The sequence below is a fragment of the Camelus ferus genome, chromosome 2, assembly GCF_009834535.1.
Source record: "Camelus ferus isolate YT-003-E chromosome 2, BCGSAC_Cfer_1.0, whole genome shotgun sequence".
NCBI classification, from domain to species: domain Eukaryota; kingdom Metazoa; phylum Chordata; class Mammalia; order Artiodactyla; family Camelidae; genus Camelus; species Camelus ferus.
The window spans coordinates 6,179,596-6,206,809 of record NC_045697.1 but is presented as its reverse complement, the minus strand read 5'-3'; the positions used below and the strand labels follow the sequence as shown (position 1 = coordinate 6,206,809).

The 27,214-nt window shown below is 57.1% G+C and overlaps 1 protein-coding gene and 1 long non-coding RNA gene across 4 annotated transcripts in view; one reads left to right on the top strand and one right to left on the bottom strand.

The window, feature by feature from the left end:
- LOC116667949 overlaps window positions 1-3,989 on the bottom strand; it is a 173,661-nt gene extending 169,672 nt beyond the window's left edge. For 2 of the 3 annotated variants that reach the window (XR_004324948.1, XR_004324951.1), the window contains exon 1: window positions 3,922-3,988. This is a non-coding gene — a long non-coding RNA (uncharacterized LOC116667949). Of the gene's footprint in view, window positions 1-3,921 lie in introns of all 3 variants that reach the window. The other variant, XR_004324949.1, reaches the window with a different exon arrangement.
- Window positions 3,990-4,190: 201 nt separating this feature from the next.
- Window positions 4,191-27,214, top strand: part of WDR1 (WD repeat domain 1) — a 40,823-nt gene continuing 17,799 nt past the window's right edge. The window contains exons 1-5 of the mRNA XM_032493928.1: window positions 4,191-4,380; window positions 4,835-4,956; window positions 15,647-15,737; window positions 20,232-20,379; window positions 21,453-21,633. Of these exons, the coding sequence (XP_032349819.1) occupies window positions 4,365-4,380; window positions 4,835-4,956; window positions 15,647-15,737; window positions 20,232-20,379; window positions 21,453-21,633 (558 nt within the window). The 5' untranslated portion in view covers window positions 4,191-4,364. The remainder of the gene's footprint in view (window positions 4,381-4,834; window positions 4,957-15,646; window positions 15,738-20,231; window positions 20,380-21,452; window positions 21,634-27,214) is intronic.

Genomic DNA, 27,214 nt, shown 5'->3' with positions numbered 1-27,214 from the left:
GAAACCCTACACATAAGCAGGGCCCCAAATCCTTCCCTCCCTAATGAATATTCTGCCCATTCATTTTTACACCCTAAGTAACTGACTTGCCAAAGAAACTCGGGGCAGCTGCTCACCTGAGCCTGCCCACTCTCCCCTTGGGAGTGTACCATCCATCCCTTTATAAATTCCCACTTTACTTTCTTAACCTCCGAGTCTGGTCTCTGAATTCTTTCTGCGATGGGACAAGAACCTAGTCACCAGCAACATTAGCACCTTCCCCTGCACCTCCAAATCTTCACCCATCAATATCCCAAGCCCCTTGCCTTCCAGAACTCAGATCTGAGGTTTGCTCTCCTGTCTTGCTAGCTGCCTCATGAATATGCCTTTTCTCTGCGGCAAACCTCAGTGTCTCAGCTTTTAGCTTGCTGTGCCCATCAGGCAAATGAAACTGATTTGGGAGAGGGACCCTTGATCCCGCCTACGCTAGATTTTCTGGGAATTTGGAAGTGAGGGTCTGCTCAGACTGGAGGTGAGGGCAGTAAGGCTAGCTTGAGCTAGGAGAGCTGGAGAGGCAATTTCTTTGGACACTTTAGAGATGCTTCTTAGGTGTGGCTTACCCTGAGCCTGTTTACAAGCCTCAGAGGACCCAAGAAAGACAAGATTCTGAGGGGGCAGGGTCAGTGATGGGAGGTCCCTCCACTGTACAGGACATCCAGGCATTCCTTCCCAGGAGGCGAGCTCATCCAAGCCTGAGCTCCTGGAGGGAGCAGCGTCCACCGCGTTCCCTGTTGCTCATGCCAGCACCTGGCACAGAGCACTTTTGCAGGGGCCTGATGCACTCAAATAGGAGAGACCCCTTTCTGGAGCCTGGACTTGAGAGCACAAGGGTTGAAAGTGAGCAAGTAGGAAGTTCAGAACACCTGCCCCATCACTTCTTTCTGTCCTCCCCAAAGGTGCTGAGACAGCAGCCTCACACGTCTCCTGGCTACGTCCCCAGTTTATGGAAGAGAAAACAAGGGCTGAGGCTACGCACGCTTGGGGTGAGGTGGATTCCCACAGAGCTGCACGTCTTGAGGCCTCCCTCTTACTACGAGCACTTGGCAGAACCGAGAGGTGAAGGCTTCTGAAACACACACACCTAGAGGGATTCTGAAGATTTCCTCCGAGTTACCCAATTCACTAGCTGCAACCAGTTTACCCAAAACCAGCCCAGGAATTTTCCTCAAGATTTAAGGAGTTGCCCCAAGAAGTGTTTTAAAGAGACACTATTTTACACAATTTGGAATTCAGCGCAAATTCAGGTGATACTCATTCCCTCTGGGATGCAGGCCAGCACTTGTCTGGTGGGCCCTTCACTAAGCATTGGAAAAACATGGTCCCTGTTGTGATGTTTACAATGGAGCAGGGTTGGCAAATTGAATTAACACTTGATGGTATGCCTGCTAGGTTAAGTACTGCCTAAATTTAGTGTCCGAATTCAGTTGAATGGACTGGCCTTGAACTGGGGTGTCAGGGAGGGCCAGGAAACAGGTACAGAAGCCCCAAGGCAGGCACGGCAGAGAGACAGAGCTTGAAGGCCCTGGTGGCATCCTTAGTGGCCCAAGCAGAAAGACCCAGGGAAACAGCAGCTTGAGAGCCAGGCTCGGTCTGGGTGCCCCCGGGCCTTACAGGCCTGGGGAGGATGTTGGGCTCTACCTTGATAGAGGCCCAGGGTGTGGGACAGTGACATTCCAGAGATGTGGGCATTCAAAGAGACTAAATTTGAAGGATTGAATGTGGGCGAGGATGGGTGAGTGAGGTTTCTGGCAACTAGAGAAATGGGGTCACTGTAGGAAGGACATCCCAGAGGAGCAATCTTACAGAGGGGAGGAAAGAAAGTGGTCTCAGTCGGGCTTTGGGTGGTCTCAATGGGCATCTCTGGGACATTCCAGAGGTGCCAGGAGGCAGTTACAGATGTAAGGGGCTCAGAAGTGGCTGGGCTGACACACATTAGAGTTCACTGGGGAACAGTCGTTTCAGGGTCCCCAACGTAGACGGGGGGAGCACATGTTAGGCGGTTGTACAAACAAAGGCGTGGGTGGGGAGTAGGAGAACCCGAGGAGCTGGAAACACGCTAGCCACAGCTGATACCACTCAAGCATTACTGAGCCCTTACGGCTGGGACCACCCCGAGACAACCCAGGGAAGGACCCCCCCACATCCCTCTCCTTCCAACCCCCACAACTTCCTGCCAAGTCACTTGTCTGTAGACGTGCTTATGATTTTTAGAGCAAACAGCAGCGTCCCCACCCCCAAACCAACATAACTTCCTCCTAAAGAGCCAGAGCCTAGCACTCTGCCAGGGGTTTGGGACTTAGTTGTAAGTAACTTTAGTCTCCCGTGAGTCTAAGGCTTCAGGCACACACATGAGGGTTATTAGCTTGCAAAAGCGTGTTGGTCCCTCCATTACATAAACGCCTTAGGGGTGAACTTAAATTGTCACACCTGCATCTAATCCCAGTCCCATTAAGGTCAATAACCAAATCCTGGTTTCTCAGAATTACAGCCACCACTTGTAGATAGCTTGTTTTGCATTTCTGCTTTAGAAATTTCACCCTTATGTACAAAGACTTAACATTTCGAGGGTCCCTTAGAGTTCACAGAACTACATTCATTGCTTGATGGGGGAGTGCACGTAGGGCACGGGGTCACCCATTCCAGCATTTACCACGTGCCAGGGACACACTCCAGACAAAAACAGAAAAGCTGCAGTATCAGGAAAGGGCTAGGAGGCTGTGTTTCAAAACAAGGTGCTCAGGGTACGTGACTTTCATTAAAGAAGTGACGAGCCCAGAAGTACTTTTGAAGAGTACTTGGAGGCAGTGAAGAGATGTCAGAGGCCTTGGGAGCAAGAGCAAGCCGGGGGAATTCCTAGAGCACCAGGGAAGCCAGTGTGCTGCGGAAAGCAAGCGAGCAAGCACAGCTGAAGGCAGAGGAGGGTAAGACGGAGCCTCACGTAACCCTGAGACCCATCACACAGGGCCCAGCGGGCCATCTTACTGACTTTAACTTGGACTTTGAGACTTGGGGTTCCTGTAGGTTTTAAGCTGAGGAAAAGATTTGCTTTTCGACTTAAAAAGAACAGGGTGCAATCTGGAGAGCAGATCTAGGTGAAGGTGGCGGAGGGTAGGTGCATGAGCCAGACCAGACAGGAAACACCCGTGTTAACCCAGGTGCATCTTCAGGGACCTGCAGTTTTTCTAGGCTAAGGACGCAAGAGGTGCGTTTGAAAATAGAGCCAAGAAACTTTCCCAGAAGGCTAGAGATTTAAAGTCAAGGGTCACTCCACGGTTTTCTAGTTTGGGCTTCAGGTGCTTTGTACATTCCTATATTCCCCCTTTCCCCCTCCCCACCCCAGAGGGAAAGACAGCACCCCCGCAGAAAGGTGAGGTTCCAGCTAACACTCAGAGCCCTAGCTTTCCCCTTGCAACGAGCAGCTGCCTTTATCTTACAAGAGAAGTTCCCTTTTCCTTCTGCTTTCCTCGTTAGGAAGCGAGCCCTAGTTTTCTTAGAACCTCCACTCCCCCCACCCCCTTTGCTCTTCTTGGCTTCTCAGCTTTCTAAAAGGAAGTTTTGAGAGAGCTGGGGTCGACCGAGGCCCGTAAAAGTTCCTGCTGCCAGCAGCTTTTTTCGAGGAAGGGTAATTCCCAATTAGTCACACTTCAAAAAAGAGCAAGTAAAAGCACTCCCCTATGTTTGCAAAACCCAACGGGCGCCTCACAGCTTCTGCAAACAGCAGGCGCCCAGCTTGGCCAAGGCTGGCAGCCCGGGAACGCCCACTACGAAAACACAGGCATGAAAAAGAACGCTGCTGCCTTCAGCGGCCCCAAAATTTCAGCAAAAAACATCCTTCGGCAGCCCACCCATCCAGTCCCTGAGAACCCACCCAGCCTCACCCACCGGCTCCCTGGATCATTCTAACGCGAAGAGCTCCCCGCGCCGCCTTTTTCACAGGGCCGTGTGTGGCGTCACTTCCGGAGGCGGGGCGTTCTGGGCGGGGCCCCGCGGGGGGGTGGGGCGCGGGGGAGGGGCGCGACCAGGTCCGCGCAGGCTCACCGGGGCCGCAGCCGCCGAGCTGAGTGCTTGACTATATATGGTCAAAGCTGGGGGCGAGCCGCGCGCGGGGCCGCGCTTCCGGGTTCGGCGCGTCCGCAGCGGCAGCGCGCAGGGCAGGGCGCGAGCCGGCCTCGGAGACCCGGCCTCGGACCGCCCCCTCCGCGTCCGGCACGCCCGGCGCCGCCTTTCGGCCCCTGTCCCCGGCTCGGCCTCGGCCAGGTCTGATTCGCGGCGCGCGCGGCCCCGGAGGCTCTCGGCGAGCGCAGCGCGGTAACAAGTGGGCAAGGATGCCGTACGAGATCAGTAAGTGCCGCGGCCCGGTGCCCCCGGGGTGGGCGCTCGCCCAGCACTGCCCCCTCGGCCATCGGCCGGGCGCGGGGCGCGGGCGGCCCAGCGGGGTCCCCGAGCGCGGGGGAGGGGTGCCGGCGCCGGCCGGTGAGCGCCCCGCCGCCCTCGGGAGCTCTGGGCGGAGATCCCCGGCCGGAGGGGCGCCCCAAAGTTGGCGATGCAGTCCGGGCCCGGCGGAGCCCCCGCATCCCTGAACGGCCTGGTGGGGACCGCGGACCAGGAAGTCGCGCGGTCCTCAGCGCTCCTTTAAAGTGGCGGCCGCCCCTCCCGGTGGAGGCAACAGGTGACCGGCTAAGACCGGTCCAGGGCCCCTCTGCTTTCCCCCATTCCCTCCCTTCCGACCTCAGCCTGGCGAGGGCCGAGGCAGGGGTTGCCCCTCATGTGCCCTGCTGCATTTGTGTCTCTGCAGAGAAGGTGTTCGCCAGCCTCCCCCAGGTGGAGAGGGGTGTCTCCAAAATCATCGGCGGTGACCCCAAGGGCAACAATTTTCTTTACACCAATGGAAAGTGCGTCATCCTAAGGAACATCGACGTGAGTACCTACCCCCTTCCCCCCACCAGACGACTGTTCCTTCCCTGGGCGCAGCAGTGTGGTTTATTCTCCCTCCCCTTCCACCCCCTCACCTCCGGCCCAGCGGCCTGGGGAGAGGACGCCACACCCCCTCAGCCTTGGGACCACACCTCGGAAGCCCAGGAAGAGAGTTTCAAATGTATCCAGGCCCAATTCTCTTTCCGTGGGGAAACTGAGGCTCACATTAGTTCAGTTGGTGAGAATAGGGCTCTGAGTTTGAGAGATCAGACAGATCCGGTCAGCGGCTGCTTGACCTTGGGGTGGTTGGTGACTTGGGCGTCTCTGAGCCCCAGTTTCCTCATCTGTAAAATGGAGGCAATGACATGTGACTGCCCCCACGTACCCTGGCTGCCAAGGCCCACGGAGTGAGATGCGTCCCTGCAGCCCAGCATGCCTGGCACACAGCCAGCGCTTATTTGGTAAATGGCACTTACGTTTAATCATTTAACATCCAAGGTCTCCGGTGTGGCAGAGCCCGGACTCACACCCAGGCCTCTGCACTCCAGCCTGATCATCCCCCTGCAGATCTGAGCCCCAGGGCAAAATCAGGAACCCGTTTATACCCATGAATATTTGCTCAGGCATCCTGTACCCAGGCTGAGAAGGCTTCTACAGCCCATTCCTTGGGAAATCCTCAAAAATTTTGTCACTTCCCTGTAATTATTGAAATGACCCAGTCTGCCTGTCAATCTCCCTGCTGCGGGGATTGCACACTGAAATCTTTCTTCTGCCTTCCCCAGCCTGAGTGGTGGAGTGGGGAATGGAAGCCGGAGGTACCAACATGCCCAACTCAGGGTGTGTGGAGGGGTGGGGGGCGGTTCTGAGCTTGAGACTGAGCCTTGTGCAAAGTATGTAGGTGGATAATTTTGACTGGCGACGCTCCCCGGGGATGTCAACTTAAATCCACGTGTGTTGTGCGTTATTACCTTTGGGGGACTGGGATTGTTGCTTCTGAGACGTTTTTGCTCTCAGGAACCTCAGAGCTGGCTGAGGGAGTGAAGGGCCCCTTAGTTTCCTTGCCTGTGAGAGGAGAAGGCTCTGTGGTCTGCGTGTGCTGGCTCTGCCCCCATCTCTGGTGAAGCCAGCCAGCCACTGTCGTCCCTCTGCAGGAAGACGGAGCTCCACGTGGCAGTTTCTGCCCTTCCCAGGATTGCCCGGCACCTCACTTGAGGGGGTGGGTGAGTGTGACTGCTTTGAAGGTGCTAACAGCTCCTCTGCTAGACACGGATTCCTAGAAAGCTGGTCCTGCCTCCCGCAGAACAGGGGGAACATTGCCAGGGACATAGATAGTAAAGATCTGGAGGTCTCCAGGGAGGTGCTGAGATACTGAGGAAATAAAAGTTGTGAGGGCCCCAGGCAGAGACTCACTAGTAGTCTGTCAAATACAGTGGGCACGTGCGGCCTCGGGGACACGGGGCAGTGGAGGGAGCACGTGGGATTGCCCCTCACAAGGCGCACACACGTCGTGGCCGGCTGCGCTTGCTTCCAGACCAGAGGCCTCACATGAAGACCTGCTGTGTGTCTAGTATCACGAAAGGCCCTTACCTGCAGCATCCCCTTTGACCCCTGCAGTGGGCGTGTTGCATGGAAGAGGGGTCAGGCCCAGCGAGACAAAGACAGCCAGTAACTGGAGCTGTTTCCAAAGGAGAAGCTGCCTGCAGCCACTGACAAGCACCCTCTTTGCCGGAGGCACTCCCTGACTTGGGGAACCCTCTCTGGTCCTTCTGAGCTTTTCATTATCAGTACCCCAGAGTTTACCCTTCTCTTTCCAGGGCACATCTGCTTTCTCTCCCATCTGTTTGTAAGTTCCTGCCGGGCCAGGGCAGCATCAAGGTGCTACTAATTGTTCCTCCCTCCCCGCTCTAGGCACACGTCAGGCATTTAGGCTTTTGTCAGTTGTGGGTGAACCCTTGGTGCTTGAGTAAAGGTGGGTGCAATGTTTATTAGGGCACAGTGCCCCTGGGAAAAAGACGTGAGTCCTCATGAACATTCCGGAAATAGGAAGGAATACAGTCTGGTTGGAATACAGGTTCAGGGAGTGGGGAGAGACAGGAAAGGGAGGTTGGGACCAGGTGGAGGCGTGTCCAACAGATATCTGATTGGCAGCTCGTTCTCAGCATGCCCAGGCCACATCTGGGTTTCCCCCCATGTCCTTCCCCCTAATGGCAACACCATGCCTTGAGCTGTTCGGGCCCCAACCTTGGACTTCTCACTGGTCCCCCTGCTCTTCCCGTGCCTCACTTAGTTCTTCGGTGAATCCTGGTGAGTCTGCAAAGGGCTTCAGAATCTCGCAGGACTTCACTACTGCTTCCGCTTTCACCCTCATCCAAGCCACTGTCCTCACCTGGTTTGCAAAAGCGAAAAGCCAAACAAGTGTCCCTGCTTCCACCCTGGCTCTCCTCCAGTCTGCTGTTACAGAAAATACGAGATTGGGGCGCTCCTCTGCTCTCCCTGACCAAGGCTGAGAGGGCCTCGCCGTCCAGCCGCGCACCTCCGATCTGACCTCAACGCCCCCCCCCCCCACCGGCTCCGGGTTCCCTGGTGTCCGAGCTCTCCCTGGAACACGCCGCATGTCGGTCTCGGGACAAGGGCTTTGCTGCGGCCTTTGCTCTATTCTTTCCTCAAGTAGCTGCATGGCTCACTCCCCTTTTCCTTTAGGTTTCTGTTTAGACGTCTCCGTGTGGCTGTGGCCCCTACTAAACAGCACCCCATCCTGGCTTTCCCTGCCCCTCGGTGCCCACGGCACACGGGGAGCTGGCCAGCGAGCAGAGCAGCCACCTGCTACCTGACCTGCTACATCCTGACCTAGCGCGGTGCCTGGCACCAAGTAGTTGCTCAGTAAGTCATTTGTTGATTGAAAGGCCTTGAAAGCTGGGCTATGCGGTGGAGACAGTGAGCAGCCACTGAAGCTTTTACTGCGTGGAAGTAAAAAAGGCTGGGCCCAGGTCAGGCTGCTGGACTTAAGTTTTGTGGCAGTCACCTTTTTTCACACCAAGCAGGTATCAGACCCTTACTGACTTCCCATTTGGAGCCACCGCTGTCATTTGTTTTGTTGCCTTAAAAGTTGTTTTGCGAACCCAGCAGTACAGCAGTTCTTAAGCTTATAGAAAAAAGAAGAAAGATTGCCCCACCTTGGAGAGGAAATTCTCTCCAGAGTTAAAAGCATGCAGTGATGTGGCTGACCAGAAAGGAGTTCCAGAAGGAAGGAACCTGATACAGTCTTCCCTTGAGGCCCGCATCGCCCCTGGCGCCACCCACCCCCAAGTCTGGGAAGGTTCCTCCCAGTCGCTGTGGAGGAGCCTCTCGTTCTAAACTGCCCAGGACCACTTCCCCGGAGAATAGCTTTGGTAAATAATTCTCCTACCAGAGGCCCCTCCAAGCTGCCAGAAGCAGCCAGCAGATTTGCTGCAAGGGCAAGTTTGGAGTTGCTTTTTAAAATACTCAGTCTCTAGATTCCAGAACTAAAATATATGTATATTTGAAAAAAAAAATGCTACATCTGAAGTTAAATTCAGAGCCCAGTGTTTGCAGCAGTTAGACGTTGCTGCTTCCAAGCTCAGCACAGTGGGCTCGTCTCCTTGAACAAGGTATCGACCATGTTGGGGGATGTTGAGCTTGAGCACTGAGTTTCATGTGGAATGATCTGCCTGTCATGGGCAGAAGGACAACCTGTGCCTCCCCTACAGGTGGGGGCAGGGGTGTGTACGTGAAGGGACAGATGGCTGGAGAAGGACTGACCTCTTCCCTTCTGTCCCATTGCACATGCCTCCAAGTCCCTGCCACAGGCCCAGGGCAGACGCACCGGCCCCACCTGCGCAGAGCCTGCCGCCCTGGGCGGGAGTGAAACGGGCCCCAGGGTGACAGAAGGAAGTGGCATGTTTGATTAAGGCCCAGGCAGCACACATGTGGGGTCAAGGGCCAGGAGACAGCTGAGGGCCTGTGGTCTGACCTTTAACAAGTGAGGAAGCTGAGGCTCCAAGAAGACCCCGCAAGCTGTGTGGGGCCTGAGTGGTGGGCACGGGCCTCACTGGTTCTGGGGCCAGTGACCCTCTGGTGCTTTAGCTGTCATGGTGGTGCTCCCTGAGTGTCCGCGGGCTCCAGGCAGGCACTTGTCATTTCTCTCCCACCTCCCTTCTCCCCCTCCTGTGTTTGAGCCCGAGTTAATCTTGTTATAAGTATTTATCAAGCATCTGCTTTGTAGCGAAGCCTACGCCAGGTTCCAGAGACATCTTGACAAAAGCCTGTCCTCACCAAGACAGTCTTGCAGGGCAACCGACACTCAGCAAATGGGACTGATGCTGAGAGGAGGAGACGGGCCGTGAGGCATCCTCACGCGGTGGGGGGGGGGGGTCTGAGGAGCTGGGGCCTTGGAAGGGACCAGTCAGGTAGAGCAGGGGCAGCGAGAGGGTCCCACACAGGTTGTGGAGTTTCGTGGCCTGAGTACTGGGGTTGGGGGAGTGATGAGCAGGCAGGAGAGGGTGGGGGGCCCTGGTGCTGGGGGTCAGGCAGCCCTGGAACAGCCCAGCCCTGCCCCGAGGCCACCAGCACCAGAAAAATGTTGAGCAGATGCACAGTGAGGTCAGGTCAGTAGAGAGGGGGTGTGGAAGGTGTGAGGCAGGGAGACCAGTTAGGAAGCTGCTCAAGGATGCCCACGTCGTCACCTGGCACCCTTGGTTCTCAATGTTTCACACACACATTCCCCATCCTGCCGGGCCCTGCCCACGGGCACGGCCCCCAAGATGAGATCTAGTGAGGCAGTCCCTCCCCTCCCCCACCCCACTGAGATAGTTGGCAATGTCTGCAGATGTTTTTGTGCTACTGGTATCTAGTGGGTAGAGGCCAGGGATGTTGCCAAACATCCTACAGTGTTCAGGGCTGTCCTCCAGCAAAGCGTTATCCAGCCCAAAGTGTCGGTAGTACCAACTGCAGAACGCTGGTAGGTAATGTTCTAATGCACTCAGTTAAGCACTTAGGAGTGTCCTGGGTGATTTAGGAACAAGGTGGAAGGATCAGCTGTGCCACAGAGCTGCAGGGAAGGCTTCTGGAGAAAGGGCACTTTTGAATTGGGTTTTGGAGGGTGAGTAAGAGTTCTCCAGGAAGGCAATTGAGACAGCAGAGATGGGGAGAGTCTAGACAGGGAACACGTGCATGGAGGTTGGAAGAAGTTTAACTTGTGTTCTCTAAGCACTGTTATGGATGCTCGGGGTCATCTTGGTACATTTCTTACCCTCCTGGGGGAGGGATATAAAAGCCACCTTTGAAGTGAAAGAAAAGATTGCAGCCTCATGAGGCCAGTGAAGAGGTGGTCCTGTTCCTGGTTGCGCTGTAGCAGTTGACCCTGCTCACCCAGATCCCCACCCCATCCCCTAATGGGCCTCACCACAGTTGGCGAGGAGACCCTGAAGTTGAAAGGGCCCTTTCCTCCTCTTCTCCGAAGTCTCAGTGGTAACATCTCCCTGGCCAAGGTGCTGATGCCCCGCATGGACCTGCACCCCAGCTTCGGTCGGCTTGCTTGTAGCTTCCAACACAGGTCTCATCTCTGCTGTGCAGGGTCTTCCTAGAAAAGTGCGGCCCCTCTACCACAGACTCGATGTGCACCTCTCAGCATAGGTGTCCCAGGCCTGCTCCCGGAACACCGGCCGGTTCCTGCCCAGCACGCAGCCCCTAGCATCATACCTGGTTTTTGTGGAGCACATTTTGTGTCGGGCAGTGGCCGAGCACTTGGCCAGTTCAGTGTCCACAGCTGTGGGGGTGGGGAGAATGATACTATTACCCGGGTTAGTTCACAGGTGTCCATGGAGGGTCGCCTGGTACCTGACGGTGCACGTTCTGCCTTGGTCCTCACGACTGCCCTGTTGAGTGGCTACTATCTCTGTTTAGGCATAAGGACACTGAAGTCCCAGGGGGTGCTGTTATCCGAACCTAGGCAGTCGCCCCCAAAGTCTCCCCTCATGCCTGCTCAGAAGGCCTTGGTCAGCCCTGGGCAGGCAGAGAAAGGGGAGACAGGGAGGGAGGTGGCAGCGTCCTGTGTCCAGTGGGTGTCCCATGGGGAACCCTCGCGGTCCCCTATTTTAGGGCTGGGTTTGCTTCGTTGGTAGGGGGCGATGGGGAGTGCTGAGCTGGGGGCAGAAGGGAAGCCGTTCTGGGCGCGGCCGCCTGGCGCCGCTGAACCACTCGGCCCTTTCCACACGGTTCCCAGGTGGTAGCTGTGGCTGGTGCCGCCCTCTATTCCCTGAGGTAAGGCTGCCAGTGGTACCCACTGTGGGTGAGTAAAAGCAAGAGGAGTGAAGGTTCTCAGCTGAGTTCAGGTCCCAGCCCCACCACTTACCAGTCTGGGGACCTTCAGCACATCAGCCTGTGTCTCTGCCCAACTTCTTTGCCTGTAAAATGGGGTCCTGAGGTTACCTTCTTTCAGGGGGCGTTTTGAGGTTTCAAAGAGAATCAACTAAAGGGTCCACTAGGCTGTCTGAGTGTTGTGGCCCTCAGGGTCTGACATGCGCCGGTCTTTTGGGATATTTGTAGGCTGCAGAGGCGAATCAGCCTGGGCCCTGCCCTCCACAGGGCCTGCTTACTGAGAGGCTTTGTGGGTGTAAGAATGACTTGCAGCACAGGATCGAAAGTAATAAGGGCAGTGGGCTGGGAGAGTTCATTTCCATCTGGGAGCATCAGGGAAGGCTTTTTGGAGGAGGCAGACTTTGCCTGAGTGTTGAAAGATAATTAGAAGGTTATCTGTGACCCAGAGGTAGGGAAAGTGTTCCAGACTGAGGCAGATAAAGGGAGGAATGTCACAACATTGTACTTTGATGGAGGAGGGACGAGGGCATGATGAGAAATGGACTGTAGGTTAGGGCCACATTCCTCTGGGTGGAAAGGAGCCTTGAAGGCTGAGCAGGGCGGTCCCCACCGTTCCTGCGTTGGTGGTCTGTCGCCATTGCATGGAGTCGTTGGTTCACTGCTGGATCCGCGGGCCAGCCAGGAGTAGGTGCAGGAGTGGAGGGACTGAGGTCCTCGGCGTCCCCTGAGGCACCGTGGTCGGGGGAGCCTCCGGGCTCAGACCTGCTCTGGAAGCGCAGACACTGGGGTGGCTTGGCAGCCGGTGACTCTCACTCACTCGAGTTGGGCCCAGGTCGCCAGTGGACAGAGGGCCCTGCAAACTGTGTTCATGCCTCAGGTCCAGCTACCAGTGCCTGCTTTCAGGAACTGGGTGTATCTGGAAAGCCGGTGCCCTAGAAACCTAATCCTCCCAGAAGGTGGAGGCTGGAGGAAACCCAGGGCCTTCCCTGGAGGCGGCAGGGGACCTTCCGCAGCTCCAGGAGAGCATGGACGCCTCCGTCCATGCTGGGTCCCACAGCTTCACCGGTCAGCCCCCTGCCCGACCCCTGACGTGTCCGTTGAGTTCACAGTGGGCCGGGCCTGCTGTGGCAAGCTGCCATACCCTGTGACCTGGGCCATCCCTTAACCATCCCTGGAGAGCGCTGTCGTGACCTCTGACCCCACCTCTGTGCCTGAGCCTGAGGGGACAAAGGAATGTGAAAGAGCCTTGTGGGGCTCAAGTGACTCTCCCTTCTGCGTGGTCGCGAATCTCCTCAGGGGCAGGGCAGAGACCCAGAAAGCATGGGGCAGATGGCTGAGTTTGCTAGTCTGTGGAGGCCCCCGCCCATGCACAGGTGGGGAGGTGGGAACGTTTGGGCCCAGGTACCTGCACTCCAGGGCCCTGAACCAGCCCCCGAAGGACCTGATCAGAGTTGGGACAGAGAGACTGGTAGATTGGTGGACAGCAGAGAGATCAGTTAAAACAATAGTGTTACAGTCCCAGGAGGGACAGGAGGACCTGGATGGAATCTGCCCAGGGTGGGAAGATGAGGTAGGAATGGGCCTGGGACACAGGCTGATGGGCAGGGCTGGGACTGGCCTGGGGTCTTGGTCAAGACTACAGGAGATTTTATCCGGCTCTGTCAGCCTCTGCCCACGTCCACTAGGCACCCACAGGCCTCAGATGCCAGGGCTTCCTCCTGGTTTCTGCCTGAAGTCTCTTGTCCCTTGATAGCAGCAGTGTAGGAAGGAAATCCCAGGGGGGGGTGCCCCTGCCTCCAACCCTCAGAAAGACACCCCAGCGCAGTTCTGAAGGTGCCCCCTCTGCTCCCTGCTACTCCCTGAGCTGGCTTCCTTCCCTCTCTGTCTCATTATGCTGTTCCCAAGCATTTCCCCCAGTAAACTGCTCCCTGCCAATCCTGTTCTCCTCCCTCGAGAAAGGAGGTAGGGGTGAGTCTCCGGATGGGAGAGTGATCGCCCCTTGTGAGGGTCTGAGTCCAGTGCCGTCTGGACCCGGCTGGTCTGGGATGAGCTTGGCTTGCAGCGGGACACATTGGGGACAGGGAGGCGGCATTTCTGGCTCAAGTAGCAGCGTCCTTGTGTGCAGAGCGGCGGGGGGAGGTTGCTGCTGACTCGAGTGTGTTGTTTTCATTGTGTTCAGCCTGGAAAACTTGCCCCCAGTTGTACTGGGGATCCGGACAGAGCACTGTCTCCTCCAGACCAGGATTCCAGTGCCAAGCCAGCTGGGGACCACCCTGGGGTTTCACCCACCCTGACCATTTAGGGGAAGGATTTTTAAGGGCAGAACCTTCTCCCAGGGCTGCGGCTGACTCATCTTCGGTCATCCCCCCGCCCTAAACCCCCACCCAGGGTCCTGGGGAGCCCACCCTTTAAAGGCAGTGCCCAGCTCTGCACCCAGGGTGGAGCCCTTGGTCGGGCTGAGCAAGGACCTTGGTGGTGGTGGCCTGATCACAGACCACTTTTGGCAGCTTCTTTGTGAGGGAAGTTGTGTATGTGAGAACATTCGAGTACGAAGGACTGTTTGAATTTGAATACGTTGGGGCTGTTGTGACCCTTCCTGCACGTGTCTTTTTATGGACAAGTGTGTTTATTTCTCTTGGACAAACACCGAGCAGTGGGGTTGCTGGGCTCTTGTCTAGACATAGTGTTGACTTTATAAATAACCAGCCAAACCTTTCCAGCTGGATCATTTTGCATTCCCACCAGCAACGTATGAGAACTCTAGACCTCACCCCACCCCCGCCCCGTCCTCACCAACGTTTGGTGACGGCAGTGTCTTAATTTTATTGACTTTAGTGGGTATATGTAGGTTTCCCATTGAGTTCTGATTTGCGTTTTCCAGAGGGCTGATGACATTGAGTGCCTTTTCATGTGCTTCTTTGTCATTCAGAACATATTGGGTGCTTGTGTTTCTAATTTCATTAGCAAATGTTTATTCTGAGACAGATTAATTGACAAACCCCATATATTAAGTGCCTCCTATATCACGTGATGCTGAGTGTTAAGTCCTAGGGGTAAAAGGACTCTAAACCTTTTTTCTCCAAGATAGCATTTATTGAGCACCTGTTTTTTGCCAAGTGCTGTGATAGATAAAGAGATAAAGGCACATGGAGCAGGTCAAAGAAAAGCTGGAGGAGAGGGACACAAGGGTCAGTAGGGACGTGGTGAATGTTTTGGAAGCATAGGGGAGAGAAGTGGCCGGCACAGGAGGCTTCAGGCAGAGGGCTCCAGGCCAGATTGGCCAGCGTGAGCAGGTGGGGGGAGGTGTGCGAGGGCACAGTATTATGGACACACGGGCCTGCAGGAGCGGCAGGAGGGTGGCGTGCCTCTCTGGGCTCAGTCTGGTGGGATAGGGGATCCTGAGGCTGGGAGGCTGCGAAGAGTACAGGGGTTCAAGGAGAGGGGCAGGGGATCCTGAGGGTGGCTGGTAGAGTGCGGGCAGGGACCTACTGTGTCCGCTGCCTCCGGCGAGAGCACTTGCTGGATAGAGAGCTGCCAGCAGATATCAGGGATTAGATGGCTGGGTCTTTCTTCCCTCCCAACAGAAGGCTTGGCTGTGGAGACGTGGAGAGGCTCTCAGCAAGTGGTTTGCACTTGGTTGTGTGTGTAGGGGGTCGGGGGAGCACCCTGACTTGTAATTTGAGTAAATTACACGTTAAAACCTCACTGCTGAGTGTTAAGGATGCTCCTGGTCCCAGACGTTGGCCCCACTTTTGCTGCAGAGCCCAGCCAGCCTTGGATTTGTGCTCTGAAAGATAGTTTCCCAAACGCGATTTTGACAAGGAGCAGCTCCCGGCTGCCTGCTCAGCCCTGTTCCTGCACCTCCGAGCCAGAGGCTCTGGTTCGGGTCATACGCTGCCTGGCAGCCCGGGGCTGAACAGGGAGACCCGCTTTGGTGGGGGCTGGAGAACAGCTGACGCTGAGAATGTGGCAGCAACGGGCAGCTTCTCACAAGTAGGAGAAAATCAGAGTCAAAATTTTTTTTCCAATGAAACTTTTATTTCCTTTGTATGTTTCACGAATACCTATTTGTACTCTGGCAAGTACAGAAAAACAAAGGAAAGAAAATCAGTTTGGATTTTATAATCATAGACTAAAGAGAAAGCATTAAAGTTACCTAGAATTCTATCACGCAGAGAAGGGTAGGTGTGCAGCAGGTAAGTGTTCTTCTGGGGTTTTCTTTATGGAGGTTTTGATTTCAGGGTGTATGTGGTGTGTGTGTGTGATTTTCCCACCCAAATCCGTGAATCCAGGAGAACGGACAGCAGTGTGACTGCTTCTGTGTCCCTTGTGTTCATTCGGGGTCTCCTCCCTGCAGAACCCGGCCATCGCTGACATCTACACCGAGCACGCCCATCAGGTGGTGGTGGCCAAGTACGCGCCCAGCGGATTCTACATCGCCTCTGGAGGTACCTGTCTGCGTGCGTGGCTCCTGGGTGCATGTGGTGTGGCCCCCGCCCCTAGTCCTGGGACCAAGCTGGGCGCCTGGCCTGGGAGGGGAAGGGAAAGAGGAGGGAGGAAGAGGGAAGTGAGTCAAGGAGGGTGGGGGCAGGGCCGACGGGTGGAACCAGTGTGGTTAGCTTCACTTGGGGACAAGGAAAGTATAAGCCACCAAAAAGTCCCTTTCCAGAACTTTGCAGTTGGCAGTATTCCAGCTGGTTCCGACTGGGAGGTCACCAGAAATGCTCACATGAGGTTGGCCGGAGGCCTCTGGGTGGCTGTATCATGATGTAGTTGAGCCCACTGTGTGTGTGTGTGTGCGTGCGTGTGTGTGTGTGTGTGTGTGTGCATGTGCGCGCACTTCTGACCTGTGGCTTTGTCTTGCGTCACCTTTATTTGCTGCTCCTTTCCCTGTGTTGAGCAAAATGCTGGCCTCAGGCAAGCGTCCTGCTCTGTTTGTGGTCTGGGCCTGTGCTGCCTCCAGCCGGGCTTTTGTGTGGCCCCGTGGGAGGCCGGGTAAGAGAGAGACATTGAGGTCTCCACGTTGCAGGATACTTTATTCTCCTAATCCTTGGAGGTTGCTCTTTTACTGTTTACAGATGAGAGAGGGAGACACAGACATTAGAGTGGCTGAACCCATGACCCGCATTCATTCGTTCGTTACTCGTTCATTCGCTCACACTCAGCCTCCAGCCTGGGCTCAGGCCCCAGGAAGGGCCAGGTGGATGAGCTGACGTGGGCTTTGTCGGCGACAGAAATGAGCACGTTGCTGGAGGAACTAAGTGGCCAGTGAGGGACGGCCGGGATCATACACACTGGTAGCCATTTGTCTACACTGCCTTCGCTGCCTGCCCCTTACCAGCTGTGTAGCCTTCCTCAAAGAACTCACCTCCCTGGGCCTTCATTTTCTCTTCTGTAAACTGGGCCTGCTAGTAGCTACCAGGTCGGTTGGGGAGGACCCAGTGCGGCAATGCACGTAAGATCCTTGGGGCAGCCCTTGCATGGGTGGGCACTGCAGGGCACCATGGCGGGTCACTGAACGCCCAGACACACCAGGACGACAGGTGTGCTGGCTGAGCCTGACGCCGGCCGCCCTGGGTTGTGTGTGAAGGGCTCGGCCAGGAGCTGGCACCTAGTGGGCACTTAATGATTTTTGTGTTTAAACCTACTCTGACAACTTCTGTAAAACTTGCTCTAATTTATTTATATCTTATGATTTACTTGAGCCCTGTGATTCCCCCCCCAACCCCTGCCGGCCCTGCTTGCCAGCAAAATGCCTCTTCATTTAAAGCCCCGTGATTTGGCCCTGGTGCCTCTGAAAACTGTGTCTTAGGGAGAAATGTGGTTGGCATAGCATCCCCGCCTGGCGCTTGGGGCCACAGCCCAGCTGCTGAGTCACCCGCAAGCCCAGGCCTGCCCTCTGGGCCCCGGGAGGGACGTTTAACCAGACGGGAAGCAGTGAGGCCCGCCGGCGCAGAGACCGCCGCAGAGGGCGGTGCACGCACGAGGAGACTCGGTCTGACCTTCCTGGCCGCTCGTACGAGCACCGATGTGGAGCAGGAACTCGGAGTTTGGTACAGGTCTTCTTGGGCGATGTGCTTTATGTTTCTAGCATGCTGGTGCTTTGAATCGAGCAAAGACACAAAACATTTCCTGCAGAGATCTGGGCCCCGGGCTAAAAATAAAAATAGTGTAGTGCATAGAGGAGGAGCGAGGCTGAGAAGGTGCTGTGCCCTCCGGCTAAGTGGGGTACCTGGCACCTGATGTGCCCAGGTGTAGGGGTCCTGAGGACCTCAGGGAAGCTGCCCTCACTCCCAGACGGGGTTCCAGCCCTCTGCGGGCTCCTTAGATCCCTCTGAGTCTCGCTGGTCTACATTCTGCTGAATGAGCCAACCTTCCAGAAGGGCTGTGTGAGGAACCCGCACCTGGGGCTGGACCCCAGCCCAGAACAAGACAGCAGTCTCTGCCCTTGGGGGCCCTCTGTCCTGTGTGATGGTTCTCAGGGCAGAGCCACTTCAGGCCCAATTTCCCTTTCTAGGGCATCTTCCTCCGATAATTTGGTGCTGGCAGCTGCCATGCGCCACGCTCAGCCCCCTGGGCACCCAAGCAGTGGTTCCCAGGTGGCCCTCGGGCAGCAGCACACCCAGGTTGCACAGTGGGAGGGTTCCTGAATAGGCGCCCCATGCCCCGAGGAGAAGTATATGAGGGTCTCTCTGGTGAGGACCAAGGGAGGAGAGACCAGGCTGCAGAGCAGATGTGAGGCGAGGCCTCCATGGGCACCAGAAGGCCCACCTGGCTCCCCGACCCCAGTGATGCTCCACAGGAGGAGTGGGGGGCAGGCTCCCCACGCACAGTCACTCCCCTCAGTGCAGCTTATTGTCTGGAGGGGAGACGTGTCCCCAGTGGTAGGAGCAGGCCTTGTGGAGGGAGCCCCTTCCCCACCATCACTCTGTCTGTCCCCTTGCACCGCAGTGCTTTTCTCCGTGGTCCTGTGTCCTACAAGCGAGTGGACATGTGTACATTTGTTGTCTGCCAGCAGGTGCCTGCTGCCCCCAGGGGCCCCTGGTCAGGGCTGCCCTCGTCAGATGGGGCCACTGTCTCTTTCCAGCCCCAGCTGCTTCTGAAAAGAATTAGATGAACAAGCAGGACCCAACAGAAGAGGCTGATGGCCTGAGCGGGGGAGGCAGTGGGAGAACTGACTGTGAGTCCAGGCCTGGAGGGGGCCTGAGCTCAGCAGGGTGAGGGGAGCAGATTCCCTGCTGAGCTGGGGGGTGGGAGAGCGGCCCTGGGGTGTCTGAGCAGGGCACCCTCAGCCTTGTGCTGCAGGCGCTATATTCTCCATGACTCCCTGTAGCGCCCTGGACTGGCCTGAGCACGGGGACCACACAGCCCAGCGTGTGTGTGAGCGTGTGCACACGCGTGAGCGCCCGTGTCCTTCCTGCACACACGGTGCTCCTCTTCCGGCTCCCGCTTCTGCTGCTTCCTCTCCTTTCCCTGCCAGCTGGTTTGTTCAGCCGAGGGCTTAACTGGCTGTGGTCAGCTTTGGAACTTGCCTCGGGCAGCATGCCAGGCGGTCTGGCTGGACCTCGTCCAGAGAGACCAGGGCCCCCGGGGCGCCCTCATTAGCCCTGTTCACAAGGATGCTGGTGTCTCTTCTCATCTGTTCCACGGCAGACCCTGAGCCCGGTGTTCGCCCGCAGGGGTGCGCTTCCAGTGGCCTCCTGCAGAGCCTTAGTTCACTGACTGGTTGAGACTGAGTCATCGCAGGAGCCCACGGTGCACTAGGGGCTCGTCTAAGACTACGTGTGTTGACTCATTTATCGTCACAGCAGCCCCCTGGTGTTCATTATCCCCTCTGTGGCTGGGGCTGTCAGTGCTGTTTGACGCCCACAGAGCCTCGCAGGGCAAGGGCAGCCTCTGTAGCCGGCACCCCCCGTCGGCTGGGCCTGAACGGGCGATGGAAGCCGTTCCCACCGAGACCGGCTGTAGAGTTTGCGTTCAGTGCCCCGCTGGCCGGGGTCCTGGAGACAGTGCGAGCTTACCTGCTGGGGGACTTGACTCAGAGCCATGCAGGGCTGAGGTTTTAGGCTCGAGAGTTAGTGTACAATGTTCCACTTTTCCTGCTCGTTTGAGGAAGTCGGTGCGCGTTTGGGAAGCACGTGTGGGGGCTGGTGCGTGGAGCTGGGTGACGGATGGCAGCAGGGAGGAGAGGGCGTGTTAATTTATTACTAATCCGCTGCAAATGCTACGGTGAGAACAGGCCTGGTATCAAGTTCTGTCTGTAGTACGACTCCTTGCAACGCCCACGGTGCTGGGTGGAGCCTCACCAGAGGGTCTCATTCTCGGCTCAGCCTCAAGTTGTGGGGTGATGCCTCGCTCTGCCAAACGGGGCTGCTCGTTGCCTGAGGCGCTGCCACAGAGCTGGGAGACAGGGGGACAGAGCCTGCAGACCCTGGGGAGGCAGAGGGCCACCTCGCAGGGCACAGCATGCCCCAGGCCCCCCGGGCACAGGCTCAGTGGCACCCCTCGTTTCTCCTGGTTTCTGCAGCCCCTGCGCAGGAGAGGCAGCATCACTAGTGCCATCAGGTTTTTGCAGATGACAACTTTAGTTCCCGAATGTAAGGAATTTGCCTGATCTCCCTACAAGGAAAGGAATACAGTCATAAAACAAACTGCTCCCTGAGCATTGCTGCCATGTGTCCAGGTGGCACAGTCAGGGCTTGTGATCGTCGTGATGACCGGGAAAATGCAGAGGCCCCCATACTGGTCCTCACGGAGGCAGCAGGCTCTGATTGACAGTGACCGGGTACTGTTAACCTGAGAACACGCACCTCCTCCCAGCTGTGGCCCCAGCTGTCTCCAGCAAGCCTGCGGACCCTGGGCGGTGCTGCGTGAACTTGCCTTTGCGCACGCGGCCCTGGCCCAGTAGTGAATGTGGCCTCACTGCCCCGTTGTGTCCGCAGACATATCTGGGAAGCTGAGGATCTGGGATACCACGCAGAAGGAGCACCTCTTGAAGTATGAGTATCAGCCTTTTGCTGGGAAGATCAAGGACATTGCTTGGACGGAAGACAGTAAGAGGATCGCAGTGGTCGGGGAAGGAAGGGAGAAGTGAGTCTCTGGCCCGGCCCCTCCCGCCCTGTCCCTTGCTTTGCTTTGTTTCCTGGGCGCCCCTGGTGGGTAGGGCGCAGTGACATCGGTGTGGCTTGGTCTGGTGTGTGTTCATCCTGTGGGAACCAGGCCTCCTTTAGGGCTGGCCTAAGCACTGCGTGACGGAAAACCACGTGTGACAGCAGAGAGCCCCAGGGTTTGTCCCTGGCCTGGGCACCTTCTCTGATCTGATGTCCTTGGCCCTTTGCCTCCTAGAACCCTAGCTGGCGTACCCACATTCCAGGCAGCAGGAAAGGGGGAGCTGAAAGTGATGCAGCTTCTGAGCAACATTGGGGTCCCTCCCAGCAGGTGCCCAGGGGGCTGGTGTGTTCCTTAGCTGGGCACAGCCCTACAGTCACCTCACTAAAGAGCAGGGCACATGGACCCTGGGTAGGGGCCATGGGGGCTGCTGCACTTGGGTCCAGGGACCAGCAGGGTCAGTACCGTGGCCCAGGGTTCCTTATTCCAAGTGCAGTCAGGGTCCCTCCCTGGCACCTCTGCTGCCGTCAAGCACTTGAACTTGGTAGGAATTTACTCAGAGGATCCTAATGTGTGTTCTGATCAGTACTAATTCTTCCATAGTTTTTCAAGTCATTCCTGTTGATCCTAATTCCTGTTTCATTCAGTCACAAAGAGTAACCAAAACAATACATTTTCATTGACTGCCAGCCGAGAACAAGGCAGCGTCTCCTTTCTAGTAGGGGAGGGTAACTGTGTGTTTCCTTGTGGCCCCCACCCCCCTGCCAGTAAAACTGTTGTGAAACTGACAAAGCCCTAGAGCTGTTCCCTGGCAGGTGCTTTTAAGGCACCTTCACGTGGGAGGCTCGTTGGGTCTGGACCTAAGACACAGACATCTAGTCCCTTCCCAGAAGCACTTGGGATGGTTCCTGTTTGTTAGAAAATCCTGCGCGCTTGGGGGAGCGTGCACGGAGCACAGATGTGAGCAGGGCTGCGCTGCCAGCACCATTGCCTGCGTCTTAGCGACCTTCCTGGGACTGACTTTTCCTTTCCTGGACTCTTCTCATTGGGTGAAGGTTCGGAGCCGTCTTCCTGTGGGACAGTGGCTCTTCCGTGGGCGAGATCACAGGACACAACAAAGTCATCAACAGCGTGGACATTAAGCAGAGCCGGCCGTACCGCCTGGTGACTGGCAGTGATGACAACTGTGCCGCGTTCTTTGAGGGGCCACCATTCAAGTTCAAGTTCACAATTGGCGTAAGTGGGCTTCTCTCTGTAGGGTGGTTTTTGGGTGGACTTTGTGGTTTACCTGAAGCCGGCAGAGTCTAGACCTGTTAGATGCTGATGGCAGAAGGTCCCAACTGCACACCATCAATCCTGGGATGGCTGGGTAGGTGGCTAGGGGTGGTGGCGCATCTCTGACATCGGGTGACTGGGTAAGCGTCCTGGTCTGGAAGTGCCTTGTTAGAAAGGGGAGCCCAGGCCAGGTGACCGTCTGCCTTCTGATTGTACCAGCTTGAGATCCCCTGAGCCACTAAAATGTCAGAGGAGGTGAGTTTCCAGGGATATCTGTATCTGCCCCTCTGGTACCTCCCTGAGAGAGGTGATGAGGGCAGGTGACACCTGTGAAGTGACACACAGTGAGGAGAGTTAGCCGCTTTGCCTGGAGAGTCGCAGGCTTTGGGTGTAAATGGCTTTGGGGTCTCAGTGCCAGCTCTGCACATGCTTCCTGACTGGGACAAGGTTCTGAACCTCTCTAAGCCTCACTTTTCCCATCTGCAGGATGGGTGTGGGGATATGGGCGGGAGAGCAATGTAACCATGAATTTGAGCTATGCACAGCACCTGCAGGTCCACGGTGGCCCACGATGCTGGTTTCCTGCCCCGTGGTCTGAGGCTAGAGTGTGGAAGGGAGGGTACCTGGCAGGGGACAGCGGCACTCAAGTTCCAGGGTGGCTGTGGTTCCGAATCTCCCCCTCCCGATTCTCTTGTGAAAACACCAGAGAGGCAGCCAGTACCGGTGGTGGTGGTGGAAGTGAGTGCACAGAGCTGCTGTGTAGAGAACGTGTGGTGCTTTACGGCCGGCTGTGTGCCCTGGAGGTGGCTGAGCTGGGATTTGCTGAGGTCTGGGGCCTTGTCCCAGGAACGTTAGTGGCTCACTGAGTGAGAAGCCTTGTTAACTTTGATGACAACACAGTGAATCATAAGCAGTGGGCAGGGTGTGGCCGGAAAGGCAGTGGCGGTCCTCAACGGTTCCCCAGAGAGCAGGACTCGGCTGTGGGCAGCACTTCCAGACAGATCTCGGCTCAGGTGCAGAGGAGCTCCCCAGGTTCCCTACTGGTGATGAAACGGGTTTGATTTCCTCCCGGGGCCACCCAGCAGGGCCAGTGGGCTGTGCAGCCCAGAGCCCCTCCCTAGCACCCTGCACCTCCCTCCCGGAGGTGGGCTCCTGGGGCTGCTGCTCCAGGTGGGTGGTGGCACTCTGTGGGAGGCGTGGTTCAAGGTCAGCCGTTTCCTAAGCAGGATGAGGTACTGTGAGTAATGCTGAGTCAAGTCTGGGCATCCTGCGCTGGGCCCAGGGGAGGGAGGAGGGAGACGGAGGTTTCTGTGGCAGCAAGAGACTGTCCTAGCCCCTCTCCCTGTCTCCCTCTCCCTGTGCCCCTTCCCCTCCCCACCCCACCCCAGGTCTGTTTGGTTCCCCTTGGCTGTTATCTGGGCTCTGGGTGGGCGGGGCTCCATTTCCTGCCCTGAGAGCAGGGAGGGATCATTTCCTCTTTGCAGGTACGGATTAAACCCAGCACAGCGCCTCAGTGGCAGGTGGCTGGAGCCAGGACTCAAGTCCGGAGTTGGCCCGGACCTGTGCTCTACCACCCTGCCGGTCTTCTCCGGGGGCTGACTCGGGGACTTGGCCAGAAGGTTCCTTTTCTTTCCATTTTCCTTTCTGACCTGAGAACACTGCCCCTACCCTGCGGCCCCGGCCCAAGTGTGTCACGTGGAGACGCTGGCCTGGCTGGCACCTGTCTCCAGGATGGGCACACAGCTCATCCTGAAGTCTTCCAGGGTAGGGACCCAGCAGAGATCAGGGGCTATGGACTGAGAATGGGGGACGTTGGGTGGCAGCCCAGCGCTGTAGCTGGCTGGCTCTGCAGCCCTCAGGCTGGCTGTGCCTCTGAGCCCCCAGGGAAACAGGGTGGGGATGGCCCTCCCCCACTGGGCCGCAGAGTTGCGGGGAAGACGGAGAGCTGCTGGTGGATGTCTGAGCAGCTGTGAGGCATTGCCGAACATCTTTGAAAGATTCTAACAGGCTCAGTTGGCTTGGAGTAGGAAGGACAGGAGGGCCCCCCACACCCACCTGTAGCGCCTTGTAAGGTGAGATCGGCCTTTGCCTTGTGCATCTGCGCGGCCCTCACCACCCCAGAGCAAGGCTGTAATGTGCAGGGTCCCCATCCACCCGGTTCCAGCTTCTGCCACCGTTCTCTGGGCCACATTTAGGGCCGTTGAGGGAGGGGTGAGCATGTGAGCAGCACAGAGGAGTCGAGTTCAAGTTGCTGCCTCAAAAAAGGAGTTAGTCGTGTTCCAAATTTCAGTACCTGCCGGAGCAGCTGTAAGGCAGCTCCGACCAGGCAGGAGGGCAGCAGTGTCTCAGATGCAGACAGGAGTGGCCGCCGTCCCCCTGCTGGCCTGAGTGTGGGGGTCTCGGTGCTTTTCCTTCTTGTTCATCAGTTTGTTGGTTCAAACCAGCTTCTCGTGTTGGCATAGTGAGAGTGTAGACAAAGCTGAGTCATGCCCAACTTCAGCTGTACCATCCCGGTTCCTGCCCAGGCCCCTGATCTGGCTTTAGTCCTAGTTTGCCTGAACTAGAAATGGGCTGAGAGGCTGTAGGAACCGTGGGCAGAATAGCACCCCCCCAGGGAAGTGACCCCAGGGTCACAGGAGACCGGCTGTGCCCAGGAGTTTAGATGCCCCTTTGAGGCCCTAAGGGTGGCCTGAAAAGAAGGGTGCAAGAGGGACCTTGCCTATTTCTGCCTCTCCCATGGGGGTTTCTTCCTGCCAAGCACACCCCTGTGACGGCATCTGGAGGTGTGATGATGGCCCCGCTAAGCGTCTCTCCCTCACCTGCCCGTGTGCACCTGGGCGACTGTGGCCTCGGGCGGACTTCTCTGCCTCTCAGGCCTCTGCTTCCTCCTCTGTCGGGTGAGTGTGTCGGCTGCTCCTATGACCGGGGACACTGCCCCCGTAGCGAGCACCTCTGAGGGCTGTGTCCACGGTCCACAGGATAGCGCGTGTCTGATGAGATGATTGCTCAGAGCAACAAGCGTCAGGGCCCTCATTCACCCGGACCTGCCTGTCGAGCTGCAGCGTCTGCCCAGGCCTCTGAGAGCAAGCGAGCGCACCTGGCCGCAGAGGGGCCTCCGGGTCTTCCCTCTGCCCAGGGGTGCCGCGTGGCGCGGCGCCCTCGTGCCTCACTCATCACTGTGGCTCTGCATGGTGGAGGTGAGCACAGCTTGGAAGTTACTAGAAGTATCACCCACCCAGACAGTTGAGCAAAATTTGAGCTCTAATATGCAAGGTTTTCTAGTGGTTGTTTTTCCCTTTGTCCTGTGTCTTTATTCATGACTGAAAGCAGAAGTTGGAGTTCAAGTGTGTATCAGGTGCCCGCCTTGTACTGGCCCTGGGCTGGGCACACAGACGGCCTGGCATCATCCTTAGCCACCTTTCCCCCTTGTGTTGGCTTTCAGAGAGTGGTGTGCGTTAGTGATCGATGGCCGTGCCGGGAGGTCGGCAGGGCGGGTCTCCTCCTCTCTGCCCCTTATCTCCCTGGTATCCCCCTGAGCTGATTAGCCAAGCTGACGTGGACAGTCAGTGGCCAAAGGAGGGTTAGAATGAACCTTTTATCCCTTCATCAGGTCCTCTCTCTGCAGAGGAAAGTGGTAACTGGGCAGATCTGTCCAGGGTGACGGGAGGAGGGGGTGTGGTTTTTGAAGGGCAAGGGGTGCAGGGCTGCTCCCCAGACACTTTACAGGAAGGTTTCTCAGAGTGCGGAGGAGCAGGGTTTGGGCAGGGGCAATGGACTGAAGTGGGGAGGGGCAGCATTTCAGGGCAGGGTGGAAACCCACTTTCAGGGTGCTGACCGTGGAGGGAGGGAGGGGGCAGTGGTCATGGGCATCTGAACCGTGTGTCCCTCCACGAGCCTGTGACAAGGGAACGAGGCAGGTAGGCACAGGGCACCCAGGCTGAGGGTAGCCATCGTACAGGCAGGACACAGCTGAGGCTGCTGGAACCAGGGAGGGCTCCCAGGGGACACCTGAGCTGACCTGCTGGTCAGGCCCTGGAGCCCAGTGGCGCTCTGTCCCTGTCAGTGACGTGGACCCTGGTGCATTACCTACTTACTAGCTAATTGTTCCCAGCTCCGATTTCTCAGTGGTGGGGGGAGGGGAGGGGGAGGCAGTGATGGTGTGGGGAGCGGGGAATGATGGGAAGTAATGCCAGGATTGGGGAGGTAACGATGTGGGGGATGGGTAATAACAGGGTGTGGGGAGGTAATGACAGTGGGGAGGTTCTGGGCAGATCCACTAGCACAGTCCCGCCAGCGCTGCGGTGTGTTGGAGGGGACCAGGCACCCGGGCCCTTCACCCCAGGGGGCGGCCAGAGCCTTTCTAGGGTGGAAGGGAGAGAGGGAAGGATAGGGACTCAATCGTCCAAAGCGCCCATGATGTTCCCCCACACCCGGTCCTCTTCTGTACTCTGGCCTCACCTCCCTGCAGTGTGGGCTATTTTTAGCCCACACTTTTTTGGTTAATGGGCTGCTCACTGTTCCTCCCTTTAAATGGGCTATTTCAGGACCAGACATCAGTCTCCTGTCCATTTGGGCTCTTGGCTTGAGTTGCAGGAAAAGCTGACCAGGAAGACTTTCTGAAGCCACAGCGCCCAGTCCCCAGGGGGGCCTGTGCCCTGTCCAGCCTGCACCCAGTGGGAAGATGGACAGACAGTGTCCACATGTGTGATGTCGCTGAAGCATCAGAGCTGAGAGGGGCAGGCAGTCGGGGAAGGGGAGGGGCAGCAGCACCGACGGGTACCCCGACCTCTGAGCTGGGCTGTGTGGGGGGTGCTCCTGCTCTCCTCTCAGGGACCAGAGAAACAGGAGTTTGGCAAATGAGAATTGCACGGTGGCTGGGTGTCCCTCTGGTTCCCAGTGTATCCTCATGCCCAGTAAAGAGCAGTCACCCCCCACTGACACACCCCATCGCCCCCATTTGGCCCTGAGGTCTGCTCCACTGCTGTGAGCTCTCGGCATTCCTGGTTCTTGGGGGGACGTCTGGCCGGGACTCCATCAGTCTCAGGCACCAGAGTGGGGAGCTGGTCCCAGCCCCCTCCCTCGTCCACCTCACAGTGGAGGAAACTGGAACCAGGGACGGTGAGCCAGCAGAGGTCAGACACGAGAGGACCAGACATTTGGGCAGATGTCCAGGATTGCGACTGTGGTTTTGTCACTGAAGAGCTTTTCCTTTGAGCTCATCCAGAACGAGTTGTTCCTTCCTGCCTGTCCTCCCCACGGGGCAGTTCTGGGAGGACTGAAAGAAGCCTAGGGGGCTTGGCCCCAGAAATCCTCCTACCACTAGGTCTGAACCAGCCCAGGGCTGACAGGGACAGAGGGACGTGGGCCTCAATGTGCAGCTGGCTCCCTTACAGGTGTAGGGACAGCAGAGCAGTGGCACTCGGCCTGAGGAGTTAAGGATCTGACCTCTGGGTGGCTCCTCGCCCGGCCTGCCTGCCTTCTGTCCAGGGCCCAGAGCCAGCACGGTGGGGTCCAGAGCTCTTGACGAGAAACTGGAGACCTG